General features: G+C 42.7%; 2 protein-coding genes across 3 annotated transcripts in view; both read left to right on the plus strand.

Annotated features, from left to right (window-relative positions):
* Window positions 1-484: 484 nt before the first annotated feature.
* ak1 (adenylate kinase 1) lies at window positions 485-5,344 on the plus strand. The gene is made up of 7 exons (XM_084035350.1): window positions 485-610; window positions 3,437-3,474; window positions 4,144-4,179; window positions 4,293-4,456; window positions 4,783-4,899; window positions 4,983-5,174; window positions 5,262-5,344. Exons 2-7 carry the CDS (start codon window positions 3,468-3,470, stop codon window positions 5,325-5,327), a joined length of 582 nt encoding a protein of 193 aa, XP_083891476.1. The 5' UTR covers window positions 485-610; window positions 3,437-3,467; the 3' UTR covers window positions 5,328-5,344.
* A 7,245-nt stretch (window positions 5,345-12,589) lies between these two features.
* The window catches only part of eng (endoglin), a 150,793-nt gene continuing 142,023 nt past the window's right edge, over window positions 12,590-21,359 (plus strand). For both annotated transcript variants that reach the window (XM_084034748.1, XM_084034747.1), the window contains exons 1-2: window positions 12,590-12,683; window positions 13,516-13,695. In XM_084034748.1, coding sequence (XP_083890874.1) covers window positions 13,641-13,695 — 55 coding nt within the window. In that variant the 5' untranslated portion in view covers window positions 12,590-12,683; window positions 13,516-13,640. The remainder of the gene's footprint in view (window positions 12,684-13,515; window positions 13,696-21,359) is intronic.

The following is a 21,359-nucleotide window of genomic DNA, read 5'->3' on the forward strand; positions in this document are numbered from 1 at the left end:
AAAGATATTTATTCATGTTGATATTAAATTGATTCTTTCCTTTTTCTGCCTGAAGATGCCATCCTCTAGATTAAGTCATGAAACGTGTGTGCTGGTTATGTCTCATTTATTCCACTTCTCTCATACCAATGATTATGTATTCTTAAATCTGGGTTTTATTACTGTCAATAATGATAAACGCTTCTTAAACCATTATTATGAAACCATTACCATAACAGAATATTTCTGCTTTTGTACATTGATATTGATAAGTGAAGCATAAAATGTTTTTTGCACAAAATGACCTGAACTAAGGACATGCAGTGACGCATTCTGCCACAGCCCTCCCCTCCTCTCCCTCTGCCTCTAATCCTGTGCCTCCTCCTGTCCGTCATCCTTCCCTTCACTCACGACCGTGCCCTCACTCTCCTTCTCGCCTGTGCTTCCTCCCTCTTACCCAGAATGCAACGCCGGCTGAGCAGCCTCAGCTGAGCTATAAAAAGGCGTAGCAAGGGGGAGGGAGGGCTGCCGTGCAGTAGGAACTGTGCAGACACACACACACACACACACGGGGATCCAGGGACAGCAGCCCCCTTGCACTGGGATCTAGAGCCACAGCACGAGAAGAGAGGTCAGTACAGAGGACAAAGGCTCCATAGAGAGAGCAGCGAATACCAGGGAGTGTGTCCGACTTGGTCGGAGGGAGTGACAAGTAGAGAGATGGCAGAGGGAGAGAGTGGGCAGGGCTGTTTGATGGGATGGAAAGTGAATAAGAATAACACACTGTTATGTGTCAACTGTCACCTGGCATACTGTCTATAATGGTTGTCAGGAGATCAAGCATGTCTGCATAGTGCAAAGGCATGCAGCTCTCATGTGTCATTGACAGTGATGGCACTCAATGCATGACATAATTGTTTTGCTTAAAGAATGTATTACCATCGTGGATTCTTATTCTTTCCTACAGACATTTCATTGCAGACGGTTTGCCTTCACTCTGACAACATGGAAACATTATCCTCCACCTATACCCATTAAAAGGGCATTTTATGCAGCTAGCCTTTTAATTCCACAGCTATGCTTCCACCCTTCAGGAACGGTCATTAACTATTGATTAGGTTCTGAGTGCTATTGATCCTCGTCAGTGGACACATTATAACGGACCGAAGCTTGCAATTTGGATCAGAAACACATCCTCAACAGCCACAGCTAACACAGACATTATCTCGCTCCATCCTTTCACAAACACCATGGAATATCTCCCACTGCACTGACGTCAAAGGGTCCCCTGTTCTCCCTTAAAGGGACAGTACGCTCAATTATTTTTTGCACAGTGCCTTGGTAACCAGCGGTACGTAGAGAGAATGCACGGATAGATTGTGTGCCAAGTACTTTGTTTTCACTCCTGTTGCTTCTGCGGCCGGTCAGTGAAAGCTTCACCCCCACGTGCTTTTTGAGAATGGTTGACACGCTATCCCTTAACAGCTGAGGCTTTTTTTAGCGAGGCCAAAAGTTAGGAAACAGTAATAAGACGGGAGACTAACATCGGGGTGGGTGTCCTGGGGAGTCCAGTATCTCTGTATTTCAATTCAAGGATAGAATTACAAAAAGTCACATGTTCAAATTCCAAATATCAGGTTACATTTGGCATTAACGAGCACACCCAGTGGCATGGCATGACGTTATTTAAGCAAGAGACTCATCATGCATGTTAACGGACAAATATGGATCCAGTCCTGCAGCACATTCACAGGGCATTGTCCCCAAATGATGAAGTCCAGTTCAAACATCTTGGCATATCTAGCTCCAGTACTGATACGGCCTCTGTTGGGAAATGTATTAGCACAATCACACCGCAGCAAAACCATGCATGTATCGCTGCTTTTCCATGCCTATATTGAGTTCACCTCCCACAGCTGTGAAATGTTGTTTGCGCCATATTAGAACCAGAACACCTCTGCCATGCCGAAGAGGCAGGGGAACCAGAGGATGGCACCATAATAGGCCAGGGAGGGATTCCCAAACAGGCTCCGTGCTGACTCAGATGCCAGCCTCTGAGTGACATTTACGACAGGGTCAAAGGCCCCTGACATAAAACTAGACACCTGAAGAGCAGCAGGAGTGTCGGATGGGAGAATCAGAGAACTTACTGGTAGCATTAGGTATTACTCTGCTAAACTATATCTAAATGGTGAACTGGGAACACGTGTTGGATATAAAAATCTTTCATTTGGACCACAGTAGAATATCACTATGTTTCCTCTGCAGCACAATGAAACAACTCACCTTCAATAACGTACACATTCCTTAAAGCTGGTTTATCAAGCTGGCACCAGGTTTGTTTGAATAGCAGGCTGCTAGCCTTCATTGCCACATGCCTGCTATTCAAACAATATGATATCACAAAAGATATCACTCATTTGCCCCAATAGTCACGAATATGGTTTCATAAAACTCAGACAAGGAACGTATCAGGTTACCTGATGAACATAGTGTGCATGTGCATGTGTGTCCAAATCCATCCAAAGGGAAGTACCTGTACTGAAGATATCAACTGTATTAAAATACAGTGCAAAACTGAGAATTTAATTTCAATCAAGACACTACTTCCTGATAATCAAAGCAGACATGCTAAACTATAGGCAACACCTGTTAAGCCAAAAAGTTATTTAAAGCCCGTTCCTTCAAACACACCCACTATTAATACGAAGCACATGACAAGCAGCTAGTTGAAGATATCTTTTTACACATGCCAGCACCAACGGCTCCCCTGCCTCCTTCCTCATTCTTCTAAGTCTATAAGTCAGCTAAAAAGAGAAGTGTAAACAGGAAAACGTGGTTGTTGTCTTCTTTAGGAATGTTCAGTGCTGTTAACACAGAATGAATAGGCATTTCCTGTCTTGATCAAGTGAGGGAGTCAACTTTTTATCAGCGATGGTACACACTGTAAAAGTACTTAGTATTATTGTGCTGTATATAAGTTAAGTGGGGCCACATCGTAACGTTTCTATTAATAAAAACAATTACTCATGATTGAAGTGTTTGGAGAGATGCACATGGGAACACTGACAATAACATCACCAGCACTAATATTATTATCACCTTCTTCTGCAGAGCTTTTAATGAGTTTTTGAGGTAAAGGTGAAGCACAGCGAGTTAACATTTCCCAAACAAATAATTGCACAACTTTGATTATATTGCTTCAAGACGAGAAATAAGCAAAGGTCAGGACTATATTTGGGGATTTCCAATGGGAAGCAGTATCACATGACGAAAACACGATCAACAAAGTTTCATCTGCCTTTTCTGACTGTGTGACATTGGCCTTCTGCTTTTCATAAAATACAGAATGTTAGTTTATCCCTATGGACTCTCTAACTATTGGACTGTTTGCCTTTTAAAAAAGATCTACTGTCATGAACTTATTTTCTTTTCTGTTTCCTTTTCTGTCTTTTAGTTGAAGGATAATACTCATCTAAAGCAACACAATGGCAGGTAAATAATATATCATGTAAGAGATTCATTGATGATGATTAATGATGTGTGGAGTTACAAAGGAGCAGAAGCGGTCTTGATGTGTTTTCTTATACTCTGCTGCCCTCTTATGGCGATTTCTGAGATCACAGTGGAGGTTTTGAATTTTACATTTTTACAATGCTGTACCTTGAAAATTCCTTGAAGAAAAGGACATTGTTACAATATTGCATTTATTTAACAACAGCAGCATATTATAAGTCATTATATTGTGATATAACTGTTCACATTATCATAGACTTATGATATATCAATTTCAACATCTCAAAATGTTTTGGTACTTCTCATTTATTGCTCTTCTGTTAAATGTATAACATTTCTTACGTTAACTACGTTCTGTGTAGTTTCCTGTGAACGGTTATACCTGGCAAACTAGCATTATCAGTTGGCAACAGTTGCCATAACGACACTGTGTGAGGAATAACACAAACCTCCACAAGCGATCAAAGCAGGCTAGTGGAGAAGTGTTGCCTGCAAATACAAATGGGGAGTTTGTGTACGGCTGATTCAACTGAAGGCCTTTCTGCCACATTTGACTGTCGAGATGGTTTGTTCCAAAAAAAAAAGAAGCTTTTACTTGTTATTTTAAAAAAAAAACCTGGTAACCTATTTTGTTCATGCTCATTTCAGACAAAATTAAAGATGCCAAGATCATCTTTGTTGTGGGTGAGTACAGGATATTTTCTCTCATTTTCCAGCCCAATACCTTTAAATAGTAAATGTAAAAATCATCTGTCCCTCTCATGCTATACTAATGCTTTATGTCTCTCTTATTTCAGGTGGTCCTGGCTCGGGAAAGGGCACCCAGTGTGAAAAGGTAGTTGCAAAGTATGGCTACACTCACCTGTCATCTGGGGATCTGCTCCGTGCCGAGGTGGCTTCGGGCTCCGACAGGGGCAAGAACCTCCAGGCCATCATGCAGAAGGGAGAGCTGGTGCCCCTGGTAAGAGACTGGGACATAGTATCTCATACACCAGACCTGCAATATCCCCATAAAGTTAATAATGTTCAGGTTTTTAAAAACACTTTGAGACGAGGTGCTGAGTCAACTTGATCTATATGGTCATTTTGAAGGATGTAGTTTGGGGTGCTGTTGAACAGTATTGCATCAGCCAGAGAGGATCCTTTTGTTATTTCGCCAACCTTCATCGATATGAGCCGGCAGGACAAAATCTGTCAGTATAATAAACTAGCAACTGAGTGTATTTTTCTATCAGAAGAGCCGTATCATTGTGAAGGTTGATCATAATGTCTCACGTCTGCTTCCAGGACACAGTCTTAGACATGATTAAGGACGCCATGATCGCCAAGGCTGATGTCTCCAAGGGCTACCTTATTGATGGCTACCCCCGTGAGGTGAAGCAGGGCGAGGAGTTTGAGAAGAAGGTGGGTCTGGGAGAGGTGCACGAGCTGCTGTTGCATAATTCATCCCTGCAAAACAATGAAAAGCAAACCGTCTTTGATCTCAGATCGGCAAACCCTGCCTGCTGCTCTACGTCGACGCCAAAGGGGAGACTATGGTGAAGAGGCTCTTGAAGCGCGGTGAGACCAGCGGCCGCTCTGATGACAACGAGGAGACCATCAAGAAGCGCCTGGACTTGTATTACAAAGCAACTGAGCCAGTCATCGCCTTCTACGAGGGCCGCGGCATTGTCAGGAAGGTACGCCGTGTCCCTGCGACTGTATCACAGTTCAAATGTTGAATAAAACATGTGTGTAGAATCTAACACATATTCTCTGTTTCCTAGGTCGACTCTGAACTACCAGTGGACGAGGTCTTCGGCCAAGTCTCCAAGGCTATTGATGCATTGTAGTAAAACAACATAGATGAGCTGTGTCTGGTTGTTGTTGTCTTCTTTTTCTTTTTTTATTTATCAGTTTAAATGTCATAAAGACAACATCTTGGTTTCAAAAAGCAACTGAAGGCCGTTAAGGATCAAAGAAGCCTTAACTCTGCTCCTTCTCCAGCTCCATGTGTTTCTATGTATGTGGGGCTTCCATTCTCTGCCATACAGACGTGGCCGTGTCACAGTGATATCACAAAACGTGTGTCGACCATCTCCTAACCTGTATGGCACCGTGCTCATGCTCTGGGGGCAAACCTGCACTTTACATAATATCAGGATCCAGAGTTGATGGGGAAATAATAAGAGTTGTTTATGATTGTGCCATTGAACAATAGCAGAGATCACCCTCTGTGGACAAACCGGTGAAAATCTGCTTCTAAAATAATTTTCTGGACCGCCGTGGACATCATGCATTATTTTCTATTAATCCATTTACAACTACATTTAAAGTACATATTTAAAGAAATACTTGTTGTTGTTTTTTCCCATGAAGATGCACACATGGGTGTCTATAAAGAGGTAAATGTAAAAAAATAAAAGAACATTAAAGTATTAAAGTATATGGAAAAACACAATTTAACTGTCTGCACGCACGCACACACACACACACACACACACACACACACACACACACACACAGCATGGTGGAAAAAGGAAATGCTTTGACAGACAACATGGTCCAGGTGCCTCAGCATGTAGACACAACAGGATGCAGGACACACTGCTGCTCTCAGAGTTCATTCTAACTTTTCCTTTGAGCCGATGATGACCAGCAGGTCTTCCTTTACCTCTCACCTTCCTCGACTAACCCCCACACACACACACACACACACACACACACACACGCACACTTCCAGCTGGCCAAGCAAACACTGCAACAGGTATCCGGACAACTCTCCAAGGAGAGCGCTGATCATGGGGATGAGGAAGGGGATGACGGCTTCTGAAGGGGGACAGGATGTGTCCATCGGAAAGTCAATCAAGAAAAGGCGTCCGTGAGCACTTTCATAAATCTATCGAGGATGCTGCTTGAATGCTAGGAATGCAGCTTTTACCTAATAAAGGTGCAAAACAAAGGGAAAGAAAGGAGGTGGCGGTCACGTACTGCAGGAGAAAGAAAGAGACGCATGTCTGTGAATGTGGGGGAGCGGTGAAACAATGGGCTGATGTTTCACTGTGTGTGTGTGTGTGTGTGTGTGTGTGTGTGTGTGTGTGTGTGTGGACTTGCCTGCAGTTCAGAGGCCGCAACCATTAAGTTTGAAGACGACCTCTTGAACTTCCAAGTAGGGCATTACCTAAAGTATGTGTAGGGTTAGTTAAGGCACACGCCACTGGGCGGCACCATTTTCAATTCCCTCATCTCGGCTGCATCATCAAAATAACAATGCAATGCAAAGGCCCAGCAATAAGGAAACAGTCAGCTATAGTAATGTTTTGATGTTTCATAAATACTACACGATCAGGGCATTAACTTTTGTAAAGGAGCAGTAGATGTAGTATGGAAAACAATTCATTCATATAGATATTAAATGTATCTTTCGTCTACCTGCCTTCTTCCAAATAGGCAGTTGGTTAATAAGCAAAGTTGCAAACTTTCTGAGTAAGGCTTGCAACCAGGCAGGTAAGGTGAACCTAAAAATAGTGTGCATGCTATATAATTGTGTGCACCTACTGTAGCTGCAGAGTCTGACACAATTATAAGGACAGTAATGTGCAATCAGCCATGAATATCACATTAGGGTTTGGTATCACAAAACGGTCATTTTTCAGTTGGGTTGGTAATAATAAAACCAATCAGGTGGAAAATGCACTGCGGCGCGTGGCAGCTGGAGAAAAAAAGAAGAGGAATGAAACACATGCTGTTGTTATATAATAGGCCTATATGCATGCTTACATAGTGCATTTATAAAAAGCTAATTCAGAAATAACATGAGTCGTAGGGAAGACTGGTGGGCTAAATGTAACATGTTTATTCAGTATCTCACAGGAATCCTCTGGGCGACCAGTGAGTTATCCATCCAAGGGTGATACGGGGACGTTCACAGCTTTAAATATGGCTAGCTCGCTGAGAAAATAATCCCCTTTTGGTCTGTCACAGACAATTACATGCAGCATTGTGGCTCCAATGTAAAATTAACCAGCACCGCTCACTTAACTGAAACCCTAACTGCACTTAGTTCTACGCAGAACACATTCAACATTGATGTACGCGTTTACAAATGGGATGTTTGCAACGCCCTGACGGTAAGCTGCATTATGGGATTGCTGGATGTACATTAAGTGACTCTGTAAGGCGGACGGGCCCAGTTCATCTAGTGTCAGTCTTGGATATTACCGCTGCGAGTGACTGCGTCAGATCTCCCCTTGGAGGACGATAAGGAAACAAGTAAACTGGTGCATACACTTATTCTCTCTCTTGTGCTACAGACTGCGGCGGGCCGGCCGGCTGGCACCACAGAGACCCGGTGGCACCGCGCGGGAACCAGCGTCAACCTGTGATGAAAGACGATGGCCGATTGTTTCCTGTTATTGAAACACTACTCATGGGTGGGGGTGGAGAGTTAGGGGAGGGGGGGCAGGCTCCAATAAAAAAAAGGAAAGCCATTGAAAGAGAGTGCTACTGTAGAAGCGTCGACCTCAGAGACGTGACAAAGTGCCTTGAACGGATGCCAAATGTGACATATGCAGCTAAATCCAAGTCGGCGACGAAGAGGAGGGCAATCATTTAAGTAACGGGGAGTACGAGAAGAGGCAGACTGTCTCTGCTGAGCGTTGTTGAGCAGGTTCACGTCTTCCTACGCGCTGCCTGAAGGGACAAGGTCAAGACAAGTTCACGGAGTCAATGCTGTCGTTAGTGCACTATGGGAGAACCCACACATGCACATTTAGTCCAACTAGTCATTATTTAAGCAGGCATGATATGCAATCCAGGATTACCTCGATTAGGATCAATTCAGATGAATTCATAATGATAGCATGTTCTTTTTGAAGTATCTGGTGCACGTGGATTACTAGCAACAATGTTAATTAAGCTGTTAAGTTTTTAATTAAAGTGGACGTCAATACACTGCTATGAGAAGAAAAATATTGATTGGTTTGTCAGGTCACACATGGACGACGCCAATAAAAAGGTGAAATCAAAGGCACGCCACTATTTCACTAAATCTCCAACAAGCTGTTTGTTGTTTTGTCCTCCTGCTTTGTCCCTGTGATGTGGAGGACAGTTTGTTACTGAATCACACATTCAATGTAATGGAAAGCTTCATATTAAAGACTCCTTTATTCCCTTTCAAATATCAGGATTAGGAACAGGTTTAACTGAAAATGGCCTCGACGTTACTTACTGAAGACAGAATGGAAGAGAATAAAGATAGAGTTTTGTTTGGTATCAGTGATACACGCATGGAGCAAAAACAGGGGGGGTGTAGAGGGGGATCGATAGAGTTGCTGTTTGAGAAATTGTGTTTGCTGCAGCAGTTTTGTAATTATTCTAAATGCCTTTGTGCTATTGTTGAAGTGTAATCCATACGTGTGTTTTTCTCCTCTGTTCTGCCGGCAGGCTTTGTGTAGTGAGTTGATTCGACGCGACGAGGACTCCTCTGAGTCTGTTCAGGAGAGAAAGGATGTTATGTCTACTCTTTGTTCCAGTCTTTTCTTCCTCACACAGTACGAGTGTATATTAAATACTGTTTCCTCAAAAGAAGAATGCTGTTCTTTTTAAGTTTCATCAGGACAAATTATCAAATGTTAAAGAGCAAGATTTGTTTTTTTGTACGGATAGAAAATATGATATTAAATGTGAAAATTTAAACCTCCCAGTTCTCCCAGTGAGGGAGATTCACAGCACGTACCACTAGTAACATCTAAAGAGGTCAAAGTAAACACTCAAATGCCTTTTGTACTTGTGGCTCTGACTTTCAATAGAAGGCCAACACACTCGCGGTGCACCCACACAAGTGATTTCACTTATTTGGGTTGATAGGAGGAGCTCCTCTCAGGACAGCGTGGGCTTGAGTTTGATGCACCCGTTTCAAGGAAAAACATGTTGGCAGGAAGAGCACAGGTGGGATTAATAACGCATTAAAAACAGACATATGCACATGTTTTTGTTTAAAATTTGCATCTTATCAAAAGGCCGATGTGTGCATGCTGGCTCACTAAGTGTGTTTCTATCCACCTGATTTATTTCAATTTGCATTTTGCGGGTCAACTTCAGGTAAAAGGAATAGTACAAACCATGTGTGACAACAATGTTAGGATATTACTAATATGCGTGACTGATGTTCTGTTGAAAACAGTTTGATGCCAAATTAAGCTGTTGTGAGTCATGAAGTGTTTCCTCAACATTCATGTCCTTTGTGGTAAAAATGTATCCACCCTTTGTCTAAAAAAAAGTCTAGTGTTGAAACAAAGAACAACTATTTGCTACGTGAGAATGTATTGGGTGAAAACCAGAGGAATGATTATTACTTTTATCTGTCTGCATTATCATCATTCTGTGGGTCAATTTAAGCCTGAAAGGTCCCATACTGTCATGGGAGCAAAGCAATGTACTGTTGTGGATGGTGGCAGCAGAAAAACATATTTTAGTCAAGTAAGACAAGACCCACCTCAGAAAAATATCAATTTAAGTGTATTTTATTTAGAATATTTTCAGCTCTCTGGCGGGAAAATGAATCGTTATATGAACAAACAAAAAAAAAAAAACAGTTGCTGGTCTACCGCTGCCTATATCATTTAGTTTATTTGTAATATTGTGTGACTTTTGTGCTTCACAACGTCACAGGATAACACAAACAAAGTAACTGATCGAGGCAGCCAGCAACTCCCGTGTTAATAATTCATAAATCTGATAGGGGAAGCTAATGCCAGCAGTGCCAGGTGAGCTGACTGGCACAGCTGGAGCTCATTGTGGAATCGTCCTCTCCCTTCAAATGCAGCAGCATGCTGGACCTCATGGAAGACACACACACACACACACAGACACACACACACACACACACACACACACACGCACACACACACACACACACACACACACACACACAAACACACACACACACACACACAAACACACACACACACACACAAAAGGAGCCGGACTGAAGACTGAAGAGCTGTGAGTGGAGAAGCAGCTGGACCTTGTGTGCCATGAAGCCAGGCAACCAGAAGCACAGTCATCATCGTGTAGTGTATCGTGTTTTTAGGTTTGATCGGTAACTCAGACAGGTGTTAGCAGCAGGCCGTCGTGTCTGTGTTGGTGCTTTCTAATGGAACTCAGTTCTGCTTCAAACACAATGACAGAACGTAATACACTTTCTGTAATAAAACTAAAAGCAGGAATCCTGTCGCAAAGGGGACCAAGGGACAGAAGTTTATTAAATGGGGGTCCGTGATGTATTTTCATCAGTTAGGGGCTGTGAAAAAGTTTGATACTAAAATGAACGTGGTAGCATAGTATTAATAAAGCAGCAGAAACTATGTGCAATGTAAAGATAGTGGAGTAATGTCTATCTGAGTGGAGTACGAAGTCACAAAACAGATCTCCAACAGGGGGGACCTCTGCTCTACAATGTAATACTTATACTTACTTAAATCACATTAGTGTACTCTACTTATTTCTCACTATGATGTTGATTTAACTCATGAAATGTGAGTCATTTTTCCTTAAAGAGCTATAATACTAGGTTCATCAAAAAAATATCCCTGTGAACTCATCATTCTTTGTTGTGCTTACTTGGTTTTTCCAAGTGCAATCAGTTTAGGGTAGATAAGTAGATAAAGTAAACTAAACTTACTGACTTTACTTACTTATTTTAAGTGCATCCGGTTTCCTTGATTATTTTAAGTAAGATCAACTTGTCAAATTGAAGTGAACATGTGTGATCATGGCTGCCGCTCTGCACCGCTCTCATATGTGGTTACAGCCGATAAAGCTGTCCTGAACGACGCCGTCATTTTGCAAGCGTAGCAACCAGCCTCTGGTTCCCCCCCCAGGTAAAAACGATTAGCATCGTCACACTGCACTATCTTGAGAGCTGTGTGGGAGCACTAGAAATGCTGTGAATTCCAAATGTAGCACCTTTTTAAAGTAATCTCTAAGTCAATGCTGAGGTAACACAACCCTATGGCCCACTTATGAAAGCCATTTTGCATTTACAATATTATAAACTGGGTGTCTGTGGCCATATTGCTGAGAAACATCAACTGGTGAACAATGTTTGGATCTCTGAGAAGTGAGATCCCGAAAAAACCTTCCACCTGTAAAAGGTGAAAGCCACCATGGGACCTTTTACTTATTTATTTTTAAAAAATATGCATGGTAGTCAATGGTGAGATACACATTTCTTATCCATTTTAATTCACAATTCCACCCATGATGGTTAGCAATTAAAAAGATAATTCAAGAAAGTTGCATTCTGTCATAGAAGACTGTGGAAATACGTAATTACAATGAAATGTAAAAGTCCAGTAAGTGACGTCCATTGCTGAAACGCCTGTGTGCCTCGCGCCAGGATGTCACATAACTCAGACTAACAATGGGTCTGCACATCCCTTCGGGTCCCCGCTGATGAAGAGTGGATAAACCACATTGGAAGATTGGAGTCTCACACTTGTACATGGTAACCTAGCTGGCCAGCAAGCCAAGGCAATGCTGGAGACGTTCATTGTGGTTTTACACAAAGTTAAATGGCAGGGGGCCAAACCTGCAACTTTCTGACTTGCAAAAATTATAAGTGACAGACATCATATGTGTGATTGATTGCACAATTCCAACGGCATCAATTAAATATATATTTGTCTCTGGCCGTTGACCAAGGAAACTGTCACACATTTCAGACTGATATTATTATAGGGGGATTATAAAGCAGCACTTTATGTGTGCCCGGTAGGACACAAAGATATTGGAGACAGACGGTAGACTCCTGTATAACTTGTCACAGAAAGGCTATAGGGATTAAGGACAGTAGCTGCAGAGTAAATTAACCTAGGCTATTATTATTATATATATATATATATATATTAAAAAAATAATCCCGCTACAAAATCACAATACTAACTGTGTTGGGATTTACAGCTATTTTTAACAGACTCTCTGCTGACCAGATAAGACAATGACAGGGGTTAGCAGCAGCAGCGGCACAAGGCGAGCAGGAAAAGGAAGAAAGGCCGGTGGGAGGGCTACAAAAGTAAATGTGCGCCGCCCAGGCGGCACAAAGTTGGGAAAAGTCCTGACATCGTTACATCGGCCACATCCTCGCCCCGTGGATTATAAAGCTTTATTTCAAGAAAACCACCCGAGCTTAAAAAAAAAAAGAAGAAGTAAGTTTTGTGTGAACTTTGTCTTAACTTTCGTGTTTGATCTATTTCATGTCCCTGGGTAGAAACAGAGCCATGCTTACAAACCGATCTGTTTCATGTCTGTTGTGAAATGATTAGCCGGTCAAATAACGGTACGACGCGCTCAACAGAGAGTTGTGGGAGCAAGAAACGGTGGTTAAAGACGCGGATGTAACGGAGGGATCTACTTTTTCACGACTTTCTCCCATCATTATTTGTGAATGGACGTAATTGCTTGTTTTCGCCAATGAATCCACTACTATATAGTTCTTTGCAAAGGTCACTTTTGACTGTATCGAAGACGTTCAGGGGAATAACGTGACAGCTTCCCTGTGGAAGTGCAGCCAACAGTTTACACAGGCTCTTCCTCTCTCCCTCCATATGAATACGCATAACGAGAGCAGTCTCTCCTCCTTATCTGATCTCAGCATTGTGGTATTATTTAAAGAACGCGACGTCGAAGCGCTTCCTGAAAACACTGAGTGACCACCAGATAACCCTTGTGGGTTCCAGACCCTCATTGTGCGCCAGGGTGGCGGACAGAAATGTTGTGGGGATTGAAAATCCTGTCATCTCACTGAAGGAATGTAAGACATTCAGGCGACACTTCCCCCGCTGTCAGTGTTGAATAGGTTGTGTAAATGACCGGTGACCTGTGTGTTCTCAAATATTATTGTTGCATTAAACTGCACCTTTTTAATATTCATGTGTGATGATGAGTATAAGAGTCACATCCTTATCATCCATCACGTCTCCTCACTGATTCCCGGCCTCCTTTTATCCCCCCTCCCCCCTGACCTTTCGGGGCCTTTAGACTGGATTTGTCTGCTCTTCCGCTGCCACGCTCACTGCTGCTCCGGACCCCCGAGTATCTTCATCCCCCCACCAGAGATCCAGGCTTCGCTTCAAACCAACACCTCAGACGTAAACTGCACAGAGATGGAGGCTCACGTGGCACGGGTTGCCCTTCTTCTGTTCACTGTTGCAGCCTCTGGTAAGTTAACCAGCTGATATTCATCATAACGTATGTCGGTGGGTTTCATGCTCAAACGTGCATTCATTGAAAAGCGTAGACCAGAGGCAATGGGATTTAGTAGCTTTTAGGCCTCCAGGTGATATTTTTATCAACCTAAAGTTCAAAGGCAAATATTAATCTTGTTCTGTCCTGTGTTTTTGCTGTGGTTTTCTTTTTTCCTGCACACTAAATCAGGAATTTTACAATCAATCTTTAAAGAGAGATTGTGGGCAAAATAGTTTTGGCTTGAATGATGGTTTATCCTTACATCAACTCAGAGATTATATAGTGTACACTATTGTGCTATGGAGTTATGGTTAGAAGAAGGAGAAGGGAGATACATATCGAGACCATTGTTTCATCTTGGGAAGCAACTGTTTGTGTAGTTGGTCAGTTGTCAGAAATAAAGAATATATTTACTTTTGAAAGACAGCCCAGACCCAAGAAACCAATAAAAACACGTGGGGCGCTTCTACATTTCCCCTCTAACACTCCCTCCACTGGTTGCCTGTGGCTGCCCGTATCAAATTCTAACATGTAATCCCCTAGTAGGTGGCAAAGGGATCTGAAACCCACGCTGTGCCCTCAGGCCATAATCCTGTCTCACTCTCTCACCAGTGCTCTGCACTTTCCCTGCAGCAATCTGGCATTCGGGACGGTCACATGGCTTTCAATTAATACAACGGTGCTAATTATTTTTTGGGATTATTGGCTTTTTTTAATGAAAAGATCTTCAATGTATATGTAAATGTTCCAAATCTACTGATCTTAATTTGATCATATCAATGTCAAAAGTGCATCATCTTGGTAGTTTTCAGAATCTTTTAAATCTCTTAAAGATGAACTGGTCTTTTCCACCTTATGAATCTGGTTGTTGATAGTTGCATATATATATATATTACCTCACATATTAAATGCCATAAAAGAAAGCATAATGCTGTTATGTAATACAGTTCTAGCATGAGCTAGATAATAAGTGGCCGCAATCATTTTCCAGCGATGCACTTGAAGGTGAAACAAACACTTCCTTGCCAAATAACTTTTTTTTCTCCCACAGTCTGTGTCTCTAAACATGCACCAGAGGAAATAAACTGACATTTTCAACTCACTTTTTTATAGAAGCTAATTTGGCCCCGGCAGACAGACATTACTGTTAAGATGCTGCCAGTAAAAAAAAAACGAGCCTGGGTTGGCTGAATGTGCCTTCGGTGCTGACCTACTGTATGACAAATCACAATATCGCCACTAGTGCTAAACTCCCCCTCAGCGGGGGCGCTGGTGGCGGGGGATATGGAGGTTTTTTTTTTTTGGGCCAACTTTGCAGACCTGCGGAGAGTTGACCTCGTGTAGCTTCCACCGCGGGGGATCGGTCTCAGTGTCTGCTATCTGCAAGATGTTTAGCTCAGCCTTAATTGCCTCTGTGACACAGAGTCCCAAATATCACTATCATTTCATTTATTTCTTGAAAGGAGTTTTCTCTTCCTCTGATTTTTCTTCTTTTTTCCCCCTGTGGCTACAGCAGCTTTCGGAGAAGCCACAGAGGGAGCCATGACACTGTTCTCTAACAGCAGGGAACTCTGACCCGTGTGCACTGAGTGTTAATCACAACATTGGTGTGACATGTATGAATTCCTCTATCTCCTTCCTCTGTTTATTCGTCATGATTCACTCCAGTAGTGTCATATTAATTTGCCAGTTTCTCTGAAGTTGTCTGCTGAGCTTACTGTTGTTGTTGCACAAATAACACAAAACATCAGGTGTGACTCACAATGCGGAGAGAAAACTCCATCCCGAATCAAATTTGCACGAGTAAGGTGCTGCAAACTAAAAAAAAAAAAAAAAAACCCGCCACCTATGTGTGTTTGCTGGGAAATCAGGGTCTGTTTGTTTTGACGGCGTCCTCGCCAGCTGCGAGTCGCTGTGGATGCAGACACGATGTGCAAGTTCCTCCTCAAGAAAAAGTAAACACAGAAAAAGTCAGAGTAAATCAAAAATAGCCTACAGCCTGCAACAAATCCCAAGACTCCCTCGGCCGGTCGCAGGCAGTCGTATAGTGTTATTTCCTCCGTCAGCTCCTTCATATCAGGCTCATTAAATCCCTTTGTGGTGTCTGCAGCATGTGTATGTGTATATATTATATATATATGGGAGATACATTATGTAGATGTGATAGATGCATACATTTTACCAAGTGACCCAGTGAAGCCAAAGGACAAAGTTTGAGACTCATGTACTTATATATCCACTTCATTTCCTGAAACTGGAAACTTAATTCTTCCTTAGAGCAGCATCTATTTATTTTTGGACGGCTGCAGTCTGATGACTGGTCGATTAATGGAGGAATAGCTTTAAACACTATCACATAACATGGCAATAGTGTGTCAGTACTTCCACGGCTGGAGATGTTCTCTCTTGGGGAACATTGTTGAGTTGTTCCAATATCAACTGATGGGAATATCGGCCCGAGATAAATAATCTTCCAAATCATCGGACTGATTCTGCAATATGTAAAGGCTCTGTAGTTGATGGAATTTGCTGGATGGTTCACAGCATTCTCCAGCGGCATCAGAGCAAAACTGATAAGCCCACAAGCTTCAACTTCCTAAATTCCAACACTCGTTTTCTGTCCTCCTCAAAAATCCCAGACCTTAATTCTACCGAAATCCCGGGTTGTTTTTAACCAATAAAAGATCATCCTTCCTTCCACCTTCATTCCTACAGTCCCCTGCATGCTGGGATCAGTGAAACCTCTCTTTCTCGTCTACGGCTCATCAGTCTGTGGACGGGCTTCTGTCGGGCCCCGACATCGCACCGGTCTTAGTTTCACTACACTGCCTCCCTCGGAGGTTAATTGTGTTTAAAATGGAGCTGTTTGTTTTGAAGGCCATACATGGTCCAGCCAACTGGTTTATCTCTTAGCGCCTATGGTCCCACAATTCCTCTAAATCCCTTTAGTCATTTAAACGGGGTATTTGTTTGTGCCAAGATCATACAGGCGGTGATGCCTTTGAAAGGTGGAATTAATTCTCCCTCTATGTTTGGTCCTTCCTTCATGATAAAACACGCTAAAGACTCCTATTCACCCCAGCTTCTAACCGTATTGCCGGTTTTAATTTTTTTTGTTTGGATGTTACTCTTTTGTTAATCTTGTTTATTTCAGTCTGTCTGTGCACTGCTACTATAACGGTCGCAACACTGTGTTGTTAAAGAGGCATTTAATGAATATATTTAATTTGGCGCCTTTCCTTATGGATGTGATATCATCTACCTCCGACGGGGAGGATGTACATCATTTACGTCTAAATTTACTCACCTCGTAGACGGTTACTGCAGTGACTTAGTATTTAGAGTTGGGTGACAGAGGCCAAGATATTCTGACTGCTCGCTTGTTTTATGGTTCAAGCTCTGAAACCGCTCCAAAATTGACTGAATTTCCGATAATGCAGCTCAACAGTGTCTATTAGAGAGCCCTTCTCTGCATTTTACAAGCCCATGTTTTACAAACCGCTCACCCTCAGTTCACAGGCTGTTAGAAACTTGTCAGCGAATCCAAGTATATATATATATATATATTTTTCAGTCTAGTCTGTGTTGTTAGCTGCTACTTATTGCAAGTTCAAGATCAAACCTCATATCTTTACTCGCCAACAGCTGTCTCCAGCGGTGGGAAGCGTTTCTTTTCACTGTGGTATCTTGCCGGGAGTGGGCAGTTGGAAGGACGATCGCTTACCAAGAGTTTCAGTCATCTAAGTGTTTACTGTACCTCTAACCGGGGGCTGCACCTCCTGATTGACAAGCCCTTCAGGCGACTCTAATCCCGTGTCCTCTCATGTCACACCGGAGGGCGGACTGGACGCCACGGTGACTAACTATCACCTCTCAAAGAACAAGACAGGAAGCTACTGGGTGTCTTCTGGCTATGTCTAACAGTATACTTTATAAAGGTTGAGAAATGTGAGTTCTTCAGTCTAGTCTTGCTATCTGCTTATTACATGGGATTTAGTTGTATAAGTCCTGATAATAAGAGAAAATGATCAATTTCACATTTCCAGACCACTTTATAATTGCAAGCTGCCACTTAAGCTGCCTGTAGCCGTTGGACACAAACAATTATCTATGCGTCTGACTGAAGTCTTTGTATTTAGTGATTTTTATCCACTGTGTGCCTGGCGTTTCCTGGTGGGGAAGCAGTGTTGAATATACCCCTTTATGCAACTACTTCCCCAGTGGGAGCCAGGCATCATGATGTTAACTGCCAGACCTCCTGCTGCATTTCTGCCTACCCCAGAGTCTCCCTCCACGGGCTGGAGGAAAAGCACAAAAGTGATTAGCAGGCGGCAGGAGAAGGAGGGAGGGCCGTCTGAAAATGAATCATACAGGGGGGGGAAGGAGAGCGAGACAGACAATAACAGACAGATAACAGAATTCATAAAGACTGGTTCATGGAGACAGTAAGGGAGTGGGGGGGTCAAATTTATGTGACTGTCAAAGAACAGAGATAAGTGGTTCAGAGGGAAGATGTGGGGGAAAGAGAAGTAAATGGGGGATTAAAAAAACACAGATAGGGAAAAGGACAAGACAGAGATAAAGGCGGGGAGATATGGAGACCCAGTTAAGTGATAAGTTAGAAAAAGTGAAAGTAAACGACAGAGTAATTAGACATGACGTAGGAGAATACCCAAGAACACCATTTGTAGGTGTCTGGGATTTAAAGTGAGGTGGGGGGGGGGGGGGGGGGGACTAAGAAATGGAAAGAGATGACAGAACTTTCTCGGAAGGCATGCTGTAATAGAATCGGCTTAAACCAACAACAAGAGTCATGTTAAAAATGGCGTTGAGAGCCAAAACAGTCCACTTCCCCTGTTTTAGTGTAGTCAGCCGGCTCTGCCTGCAGTCAGACTGGGTGGCAGGGAGACGCGACCACTTGTCGCTGCCTCAGACCGATTTCAATCTCCTTCAATGTTATGCCCCTCCCAAATAACAATCCATTTCTGACTGCCTTGCTTTTCCTCTGTTGGAAAGTGCAGTGTGAGAGAGCCTCGCTAACGATATTTTCCTCTCTTCTGTTTTCTTTTCTCACATGATAGATCTTTTTTTTTCTACCAGCTAACACTTCAACACAGAAGCTTCCAGCGTGCATAGAAATAATGACATTGTGAGATTTTCAGAAACTTTAAATTGAACGGCATCATTTATTACGCTTTTTCTGATTTAAATGTGGAAATAAATCCGGAAAATTATCAGTATTTATTTTTCGATTGTTATTGTACTTTTTTTATATAGCGTCCGGTCCTTTTACATTAATGGCTCACTCTTATTCTAAATGGCATTACTTACTTATTAATAGTCAAGCCTGCTCCTGAGCACAGAAAGAGTTTAGTATGTATTAATCGGTTGGAAATCTATAACGCTCACCATTAGAGGTCATTTTAGCTTTTTGCTGTGCCACTGTGTGACTACAAGGTCTTGTGCCCTCCGGCCCAATGCTTTTCATTATGCAGTTCCATGAGCACTGAATGGCTCATTAGTAGTGGGCGATATCGGCATGGCGACCACTTGCTCATATCAACACGGCTGCTGTCTGCGCAGATAAGGCATGGCATTATGTGCTCTTATCTCTAGGTCTGTCTGCCCGTGGTCGACCACGGGGGTCTGCACAAACACAGGAAGTGTACCTGCATGAACTCCGGGCGGGGTCAGCGGCCTCACCTAGACCTCAAAGTCAGGAGGTGCACGAAGCAGGGAGGGCTTCCAGGAACACATTTAACATCGTATGTCTTCATTTCCTCCAAACTTTATCCACCAGTGACTTTATTAATGACGGTGCTATAATGGTGGGCAGGATCAGCCCCTTAATCTGTCCCCGAATAGCTATGAACAAAATGTTCTCGGGCTCAAATGTCGGCTCAAATGCTTTATGTCATGCTTTTGTACGAGTGAAGAGCCTTTGCTTTGAACTACTCTTTTGGCCTAAAGGAAGACAAACTCTGAAATAGAATTTTAGAGCACGCTAATGCAGTTTTGTTGTACTTGGTGTTTTTTTTTCCTTAAGAGAACAAAACTATATTTCAGCAGAGACATTCCCTGATTTCTAAAGTGGTAATTGCTGTGTGCAGCTGAGTTTTCTATAATGGCAGACCCCCTTGATCCGAGCACTGGGTGGGTAGTTTTCCTGTTGATTCAGGTGCCACACCGGTCACTCTCTATTTAGAGACCTGAAATCTCTCTCTGATGTCTGACCGTGTTTGTGCACAGTGTGTGCGTGGGTTTGATGCGACGAGAGAATCGGAGCTGGATTTTAAATTTGCTCGTATTTTTCTGTGATATATATGTGACTCAAAGAGGAAGCCTGGGGACACCTGACAGCTTATTTTAATCTGTTCGTATACTGTAACTACAACAAATCCACCAGTCAAACTCTGGATGCTTCATCTTCTCACGGACGCCGGAGGGAATAGAGTTACACCTGTTTAACAACCCTCCGTAGTCCAGACACGTCCATTACTTAAAACGTGAAAATCAAATCGTAAACTTGAAATCGTCTCCGATCTCTATGAGATCATTCAGAAACCTTTATGTTCTTACGGGCCTGGTGGGCTATTACTATTGACTTTAATAGAAAAAAGGCTAATTTTACTGATATCAACAAACGTTGACATTTGTTGTCTATTGAGGGAGTATTACTCTAAAAGAGCCGTCACTGAATTTAATGATTTACTCTCTGATCATATGGATTGCACCTTAGAGGTTTGGATTGTGCTTTTAACTCAATTTAAAAGTAAAAAAAGTCATAATAACAGAGCCTTCATTGCTATGCCACCGTCGTATAGGAAAGCATTAATATTTACTGGCAAAAATCAGTCAAGAAAAACGAGCTAATCTCTGTTGGTTCTCCGCGAAGCATATGTTGTGCAAAGCAACATCAATCTTGAATGATTGGGGGCAACCACTGTGCAATGAATCTCCAAAGCTTCAGTCTGCTTTGGTTGCACACAGTTGGCATGAAAGTTGCTAGATTAGTCTGTCTATCCACCAATTAACACTCAGATGATTAATTGTGTTTTGCTAGTGCTCTTTCAGTGGATTGGAGGGGGGGGGGGGACTAAACATATAAGTGAATGGAAAGGTAACTGATGGTATCTGGAATATAATAGACAACCAGAGATTATATATATGAGAATCAACATAAAAATAAAGGGGTTTTTTTCGTGCTGGCAGCTGCTGCTTGCTCACGCAATCCAATACGATCAGATTCGTCTGCATCAAAGACTGTGGAATGCCTAATTACCAGCAGCAGACCGGGCATAAAGTGAGCGGGCGAACAAGGGAGGAAGTGAGCCATAGACCTTCCATACGCCACCGTTGGATTTGTTGTTCCGCCGGTTTCCGACAACGATGAGACGACGGACGAATGGCTCCCAGAGGTGTAAACAGAACTAGTGTGAAGACAGGCTGTCTCCAGACCCGCTATCACATCCTCAGTTCCTCTCTGGCAAACGGGGGCCCGGGACTTGTCACACACGGGGAAAAAGTCTTACGCCATTAAACTGACAAGAGTAATCGGCAACCTTTTTTGGGATAGAATTTGGGGAGCGGGAGGTGAGATGGTCAGGAAGCCCGTGTGGCGTATGGAGTGTGTAATG

The sequence above is a fragment of the Eutrigla gurnardus genome, assembly GCF_963514095.1.
Source record: "Eutrigla gurnardus genome assembly, chromosome: 19".
Taxonomy (NCBI): Eukaryota; Metazoa; Chordata; class Actinopteri; order Perciformes; family Triglidae; genus Eutrigla; species Eutrigla gurnardus.

What these genes read in the sequence shown, in the direction of transcription:
- ak1 (XM_084035350.1), top strand. An exon ending in CAAGATCATCTTTGTTGTGG is followed by an intron (nt 4,180 to 4,292) that starts GTGAGTACAGGA and finishes CTCTTATTTCAG; the next exon opens with GTGGTCCTGGCTCGGGAAAG. An exon ending in GCCGCGGCATTGTCAGGAAG is followed by an intron (nt 5,175 to 5,261) that starts GTACGCCGTGTC and finishes TCTGTTTCCTAG; the next exon opens with GTCGACTCTGAACTACCAGT.